Source organism: Argopecten irradians, chromosome 1 (genome assembly GCF_041381155.1).
Source record: "Argopecten irradians isolate NY chromosome 1, Ai_NY, whole genome shotgun sequence".
Classification (NCBI taxonomy): Eukaryota; Metazoa; Mollusca; class Bivalvia; order Pectinida; family Pectinidae; genus Argopecten; species Argopecten irradians.
In genome coordinates, this window is record NC_091134.1 from 59,140,315 (window position 1) to 59,149,289 (window position 8,975).

Below are 8,975 nucleotides of genomic sequence, written 5' to 3' on the forward strand. Positions count from 1 at the left end.
TGTGTATAATACACATTCGACTTCACACACCTTGTGTGTATAATACATTCGACTTCACACCTTCTGTGTATAATACATTCGACTTCACACCTTCTGTGTATATAATACATTCGACTTCACACCTTGTGTGTATAATACATTCGACTTCACACCTTGTGTGTATAATACATTCGACTTCACACCTTCTGTGTATAATACATTCGACTTCACACCTTCTGTGTATAATACATTCGACTTCACACCTTCTGTGTATAATACATTCGACTTCACACCTTGTGTGTATAATACATTCGACTTCACACCTTCTGTGTATAATACATTCGACTTCACACCTTCTGTGTATAATACATTCGACTTCACACCTTCTGTGTATAATACATTCGACTTCACACCTTGTGTGTATAATACATTCGACTTCACACCTTCTGTGTATAATACATTCGACTTCACACCTTTGTGTATAATACATTCGACTTCACACCTTGTGTGTATAATACATTCGACTTCACACCTTGTGTGTATAATACATTCGACTTCCACCTTTTAATACTATTCGACTTCCACCTTTGTGTATAATACATTCGACTTCACACCTTGTGTGTATAATACATTCGACTTCACACCTTGTGTGTATAATACATTCGACTTCACACCTTGTGTGTATAATACATTCGACTTCACACCTTGTGTGTATAATACATTCGACTTCACACCTTGTGTGTATAATACATTCGACTTCACACCTTCTGTGTATAATACATTCGACTTCACACCTTGTGTGTATAATACATTCGACTTCACACCTTGTGTGTATAATACATTCGACTTCACACCTTCTGTGTATAATACATTCGACTTCACACCTTCTGTGTATAATACATTCGACTTCACACCTTGTGTGTATAATACATTCGACTTCACACCTTCTGTGTATAATACATTCGACTTCACACCTTCTGTGTATAATACATTCGACTTCACACCTTGTGTGTATAATACATTCGACTTCACACCTTCTGTGTATAATACATTCGACTTCACACCTTGTGTGTATAATACATTCGACTTCACACCTTCTGTGTATAATACATTCGACTTCACACCTTCTGTGTATAATACATTCGACTTCACACCTTTGTGTGTATAATACATTCGACTTCACACCTTGTGTGTATAATACATTCGACTTCACACCTGTGTGTATAATACATTCGACTTCACACCTTGTGTGTATAATACATTCGACTTCACACATTCGACTTCACACCTTTGTGTATAATACATTCGACTTCACACCTTCTGTGTATAATACATTCGACTTCACACCTTGTGTGTATAATACATTCGACTTCACACCTTGTGTGTATAATACATTCGACTTCACACCTTCTGTGTATAATACATTCGACTTCACACCTTCTGTGTATAATACATTCGACTTCACACCTTGTGTGTATAATACATTCGACTTCACACCTTCTGTGTATAATACATTCGACTTCACACCCTTGTGTGTATAATACATTCGACTTCACACCTTCTGTGTATAATACATTCGACTTCACACCTTGTGTGTATAATACATTCGACTTCACACCTTGTGTGTATAATACATTCGACTTCACACCTTCTGTGTATAATACATTCGACTTCACACCTTCTGTGTATAATACATTCGACTTCACACCTTGTGTGTATAATACATTCGACTTCACACCTTCTGTGTATAATACATTCGATTCACACCTTCTGTGTATAATACATTCGACTTCACACCTTCTGTGTATAATACATTCGACTTCACACCTTCTGTGTATAATACATTCGACTTTCACACCTTCTGTGTATAATACATTCGACTTCACACCTTCTGTGTATAATACATTCGACTTCACACCTTCTGTGTATAATACATTCGACTTCACACCTTCTGTGTAATAATACATTCGACTTCACACCTTCTGTGTATAATACATTCGACTTCACACCTTCTGTGTATAATACATTCGACTTCACACCTTCTGTGTATAATACATTCGACTTCACACCTTCTGTGTATAATACATTCGACTTCACACCTTCTGTGTATAATACATTCGACTTCACACCTTCTGTGTATAATACATTCGACTTCACACCTTCTGTGTATAATACATTCGACTTCACACCTTCTGTGTATAATACATTCGACTTCACACCTTCTGTGTATAATACATTCGACTTCACACCTTCTGTGTATAATACATTCGACTTCACACCTTGTGTGTATAATACATTCGACTTCACACCTTCTGTGTATAATACATTCGACTTCACACCTTGTGTGTATAATACATTCGACTTCACACCTTCTGTGTATAATACATTCGACTTCACACCTTCTGTGTATAATACATTCGACTTCACACCTTCTGTGTATAATACATTCGACTTCACACCTTCTGTGTATAATACATTCGACTTCACACCTTGTGTGTATAATACATTCGACTTCACACCTTGTGTGTATAATACATTCGACTTCACACCTTCTGTGTATAATACATTCGACTTCACACCTTGTGTGTATAATACATTCGACTTCACACCTTGTGTGTATAATACATTCGACTTCACACCTTGTGTGTATAATACATTCGACTTCACACCTTGTGTGTATAATACATTCGACTTCACACCTTGTGTGTATAATACATTCGACTTCACACCTTGTGTGTATAATACATTCGACTTCACACCTTGTGTGTATAATACATTCGACTTCACACCTTCTGTGTATAATAATTCGACTTCACACCTTCTGTGTATAATACATTCGACTTCACACCTTGTGTGTATAATACATTCGACTTCACACCTTGTGTGTATAATACATTCGACTTCACACCTTGTCTGTATAATACATTCGACTTCACACCTTCTGTGTATAATACATTCGACTTCACACCTTCTGTGTATAATACATTCGACTTCACACCTTCTGTGTATAATACATTCGACTTCACACCTTGTGTGTATAATACATTCGACTTCACACCTTCTGTGTATAATAATTCGACTTCACACCTTCTGTGTATAATACATTCGACTTCACACCTTGTGTGTATAATACATTCGACTTCACACCTTGTGTGTATAATACATTCGACTTCACACCTTGTCTGTATAATACATTCGACTTCACACCTTCTGTGTATAATACATTCGACTTCACACCTTCTGTGTATAATACATTCGACTTCACACCTTCTGTGTATAATACATTCGACTTCACACCTTGTGTGTATAATACATTCGACTTCACACCTTGTGTGTATAATACATTCGACTTCACACCTTGTGTGTATAATACATTCGACTTCACACCTTTGTGTGTATAATACATTCGACTTCACACCTTGTGTGTATAATACATTCGACTTCACACCTTCTGTGTATAATACATTCGACTTCACACCTACTGTGTATAATACATTCGACTTCACACCTTGTGTGTATAATACATTCGACTTCACACCTTGTGTGTATAATACATTCGACTTCACACCTTCTGTGTATAATACATTCGACTTCACACCTTCTGTGTATAATACATTCGATTTCACACCTTCTGTGTATAATACATTCGACTTCACACCTTCTGTGTATAATACATTCGACTTCACACCTTGTGTGTATAATACATTCGACTTCACACCTTGTGTGTATAATACATTCGACTTCACACCTTCTGTGTATAATACATTCGACTTTACACCTTGTGTGTATAATACATTCGACTTCACACCTTGTGTGTATAATACATTCGACTTCACACCTTGTGTGTATAATACATTCGACTTCACACCTTCTGTGTATAATACATTCGACTTCACACCTTGTGTGTATAATACATTCGACTTCACACCTTGTGTGTATAATACATTCGACTTCACACCTTGTGTGTATAATACATTCGACTTCACACCTTCTGTGTATAATAATTCGACTTCACACCTTCTGTGTATAATACATTCGACTTCACACCTTGTGTGTATAATACATTCGACTTCACACCTTGTGTGTATAATACATTCGACTTCACACCTTGTGTGTATAATACATTCGACTTCACACCTTGTGTGTATAATACATTCGACTTCACACCTTGTGTGTATAATACATTCGACTTCACACCTTCTGTGTATAATACATTCGACTTCACACCTTCTGTGTATAAAACATTCGACTTCACACCTTCTGTGTATTGACTTAACTTTGGTATAATACATTCGACTTCACACCTTGTGTGTATAATACATTCGACTTCACACCTTCTGTGTATAATACATTCGACTTCACACCTTGTGTGTATAATACATTCGACTTCACACCTTGTGTGTATAATACATTCGACTTCACACCTTGTGTGTATAATACATTCGACTTCACACCTTCTGTGTATAATACATTCGACTTCACACCTTCTGTGTATAATACATTCGACTTCACACCTTGTGTGTATAATACATTCGACTTCACACCTTGTGTGTATAATACATTCGACTTCACACCTTGTGTGTATAATACATTCGACTTCACACCTTGTGTGTATAATACATTCGACTTCACACCTTGTGTGTATAATACATTCGACTTCACACCTTGTGTGTATAATACATTCGACTTCACACCTTGTGTGTATAATACATTCGACTTCACACCTTGTGTGTATAATACATTCGACTTCACACCTTGTGTGTATAATACATTCGACTTCACACCTTCTGTGTATAATACATTCGACTTCACACCTTCTGTGTATAATACATTCGACTTCACACCTTGTGTGTATAATACATCGTTAGTGTCAATAAAAAAACACACAATGGTATAGAAGAAAAAACATTATTTATCTGCAAATAGACAATATAACAAAAATATATAGAGAATATCTTTTATAAGTTCTGTCTCCATCCTTAATGTAAAATTAGGACAACACTACTTTCAAAATTGATTTCATCCAATTCTGTTCTATTTTGTACAAATATTTTACTTCTTGATAGTATTCGACGAATGTAAACATTACCTAAGACAAAAACCACATAACTATAACATCTAATGTATAATTTATTTGAAGATAAAAATGGGATTCCAGAGTTTTCAAATATCCAACAAAATTCAACGCCGTCTGCAACGCAGGATGAAGGTTTACCAATACGTTTAAGAAGTCAGGGAGTTCGACTGAGCCGGTCGGTTGTACTTGAGGTAGCTTGATTATAATATCTTAAAATTGCTTTTATGCTTAATAGTTACGTGTAATATCCGTATTTATGGATTCCTGCTCAGACAACCACATTTTGATCGTTATCGTGAATACAAATCGACAATGGTGACACTATAATGAAACAAATATATTGTTTGAAAGTCAGAACACTTCTTAAGGGGAGGCCATTGTCACAGAGAGAAAAAGTTATTATACTGGTCCGAACTAATGCATTCCTGAGGTGAAGTTGTTTTAAGTCACTGGTAGATATATTTATATATTATATGCATATAACCTAGATTCATTTTATATTAATATTGTTTATAATTTTTTTCAGAACGTCCCAGTGCAAAGAAGGAGTAAGTATATCTATATATATAACCATTGTTTACCAAAGTAAAAGCAGCTCCGATAATATAATAAACTACATTTACATGAAGTTTTTCTAACAATGAATTGCATCACAGCGGAAACAGAGAGGGTTCGTTTCAAATGAAGTTTCGCGGCGGGAGATTGTTACACCATTCATAAAGTTTCTTTGGTGTGGTCACAGGTAATCTTCACCCCGTCACGATATTCTGTCGAGAACTGAAAGCCACCCCCACTTACAATTGCTAATCCAAATCGAAACGAGCCCTCTCTGTTTCCGCCATGGTGCAATTTAATGGGGGTCTGAGAGAGGAACATACATGTATGTTGAGAAGTTTAAGATCATGATTCATCTCGTGTATTAATTACAGTAATTAATTATATATTTCAAAGGAAGATAATTCAAAATTATTTCAAATGAAATAACTTATATGTAATTTTAAAAGTATACAACGCTAATATTCAATTTTCAGTGTCAGAAGTCTGCCGGAATCGAAGTAGTTCACTAATAGGCACAGTTAAGGTGTAGTATTTCCCTTTATTTAAATTAGTTTATTATTTGTTATTACTCATTTTAATCAATTAATACTCAATGACTTTGAACTTCTTGTTTGTCTCAATACAGGGAAACGTCACATCCTAGTCGAATTTCTGCTGTTTTTGTAGAGAGACGAAATTTTACTAATATTTCTTTTAATACAAACTCATCAAATTATTTGATATGCCACTAATCTAATGACTCGTTGGCTGTACTCGTTTGATAAATATTTAATATGACATCGCCAAAGTATCCTCTATATATACAGGAGATTACTAATACGTTTAATTATCTTACAGACTGTCTATTCAGCGCGGGTCACCAGGCATGCGCACACAGGTCATATCGATGGTAAGTGATCGCTTTCTTATTGCATTGTATTTTGTAATGACACTTAACACATCAAAACTGGAATGTGATATACATTAGGTCAATTGTTGAGCATTTCCATTTATTCTTTCGTGTAAATTTGCATTGTTTACATTGTCAAAACAATGAATTGTTTTGCTATCAATCAATAATAAAATGATTTAACCGATTGAGAAGTAGCTTCTGATTAGCTACAGCAGTGTAATTTGAGAAAAATGGGTCCGTAAAAGTTTTGAAATTTCACGTGATTTTATATACTAAATACGGGATTAACTTAAAAACAATTTCAATATGAAACTCTTACAGGAATAAGTTTGCCAGCAATGAATATGCTATCAAGCCAAGAGAAGTGGTATACAGAAATCATTCCAAACACACTTTGTAGTTGACTGCTTTACAGATTGAAAGAAATGAATTTTTCATGATCATATTGCTTCTACATTTGATAGAGAATTAATCTCCATTTACAACAATATCCTTCCTTTACAATTATTCAGAAGACTACCAATGGGATATATTCTGTAAGATATGCCAGGAACACTTAGCGGACGTGACCTTCCTGCCGTGTGGACACCGTGTCTGTTGTGGACGTTGTAGTAGACGTATACGTCAATGTTGTCAGTGTTACTGTGTCGTCGAAGGAATCGAACCCTAAACGACGGGCTCAAGGACATACCTTATTTGTGACAACGTCTTGCTTCAATCCACTTTTTACATATGCTTTAATACTAACTAAAACGTAGCTCACGGTTTTGCATATGAAAAGAACCAAACATTCCCTGAATTACGCTTATTAAGTAATGATTGCTTAGAACTACATTTCGTGATGGCTATGCAATATTTATATCATGTTCAATTCTAACTTTTTTATTGTTTGTGCGTCATCTATTGTAAAAAGAAAGGAAAACTATTACGTGAAAGTGAAGTTAGAACACGGGCCTATCTGTAAATAATAATGACTGGTATATTCAGGTGTTACACCAACAGACGATACAGGCGACGGATTAATGCATATCTGCTCGTGATGACTTAGTTTCATCTTTTCATTTGGTTGTAAAATAGCTTTATTTGTTTTAGTTGAACATCGACATTAACATTACTAGATGATAAATGACACAATCTAATGAACTATTGCCATTGATGTGATAACAATATTGTAATAACCTACAGAAACATCATATTTTTATTCGTCGATTTATTATGTGCCGTACTTTTATATTCAATATTGTTTTTTTTATATTAGTATTATAATTTGTGATACACCTGTGTGTGAATAAAAAATAAAACTGCCCTACGTTTCATAATTATTTCTTTAATTTACAATCATTTATAAAATATTTCACATCGTAACGCATTGTTTATTTACTCTGTGATACACGTACAATGCCTTTCATTTTGATGAATATTGCATATGTTTTATTCTAGCTTTATTTGTCACATTCCAATTAAATGTATAACCGCTTTATAATTTGACAGAATAGTAGATGACATGAAAAAGTACTAGCTCTTTGGTTGGCCTATTTCAGAAGTTGGACAATTCTACTTCTAACTTGACTTGGAACTCAATCTACGACATGTGGTATCATATTTCATACATTTGTCATAGTGGAAGATAAAGATGGCATAAAAAGCTAGAACACCGGTATGTCTTTAATTCATTCATTTAAGTTCATAATAACCGATAATTTTCACAGATTACAATTTTGCGATTTCGACTTTAGATGAGAGTATTTTTTTATCTTAATATTTCGCGTTCTGAATTTAAGATCACAACGAAGTCTCGCGAAATCCAATCTAATTAAAATAAGACATGTAATTCCACTTCATTACGATGCTCTGCGATGCACTCAAATACAAGGATTGGAGCGTATCATGGAGCATCGTATTGGAGTGAAATTACAAGTCTAATTTTAATTAGATTGCGCAAAATCCAGAAAATATCATCTCCTGATAATATAACCGGCACAAAAAGGTTATTTTTTGTACAACGAATGTGTTTTTTCTCCAAAACTACCTGGTATACACTAGCACTTTGATGAACCATCAATAAACTCATTCCTCGATTGAATTAATATGTATTAACACTAGACTCTGGCTTGTGTCAATTGATTTTAAACATATTTTTATGTCGTAAATTATAGACAACAGGGATTGGACACAAGGTTTGCCAACTTACCTAGTAACGTCCTCTCCTGAATACATAATATGAATATATACATAATGGACAGCAATGAAGACAATACATATATATAATATGAATCAAAATTTAATATTTTAACAATGAAGGAGAAAAGGGAAAGATGGAGGAGTATAGGAGAGGAGAATAGTTATTTATTAACTTATAATTATTTGTAAAAGTGATAATTGTGTACATAGTTATCTGACATGCTGGGAAACACCGATCGGTTACTTCCTTAAAACGTTGTCCATTATACAGATTCCATAGAAAACAAT

At 34.5% G+C, this 8,975-nt stretch overlaps 1 protein-coding gene across 1 annotated transcript; it reads left to right on the forward strand.

Moving 5' to 3' along the window:
• The first annotated feature begins 4,939 nt into the window (after positions 1 to 4,939).
• LOC138310975 (E3 ubiquitin-protein ligase XIAP-like) lies at positions 4,940 to 7,811 on the forward strand. Its single transcript, XM_069252355.1, has 5 exons — positions 4,940 to 5,247; positions 5,583 to 5,604; positions 6,088 to 6,137; positions 6,452 to 6,503; positions 7,019 to 7,811. Exons 1-5 carry the CDS (start codon positions 5,101 to 5,103, stop codon positions 7,174 to 7,176), a joined length of 429 nt encoding a protein of 142 aa, XP_069108456.1. The 5' UTR covers positions 4,940 to 5,100; the 3' UTR covers positions 7,177 to 7,811.
• Positions 7,812 to 8,975: the final 1,164 nt, after the last annotated feature.

Coding starts and splice junctions, on each gene's coding strand:
- LOC138310975 (XM_069252355.1), top strand. CDS start 5,101: ATGTATAATTTATTTGAAGATAAAAATGGGATTCCAGAGTTTTCAAAT. Junction 6,138..6,451: donor CACTAATAGGCACAGTTAAG/GTGTAGTATTTC, acceptor ATTATCTTACAG/ACTGTCTATTCAGCGCGGGT. Junction 6,504..7,018: donor GCACACAGGTCATATCGATG/GTAAGTGATCGC, acceptor ACAATTATTCAG/AAGACTACCAATGGGATATA.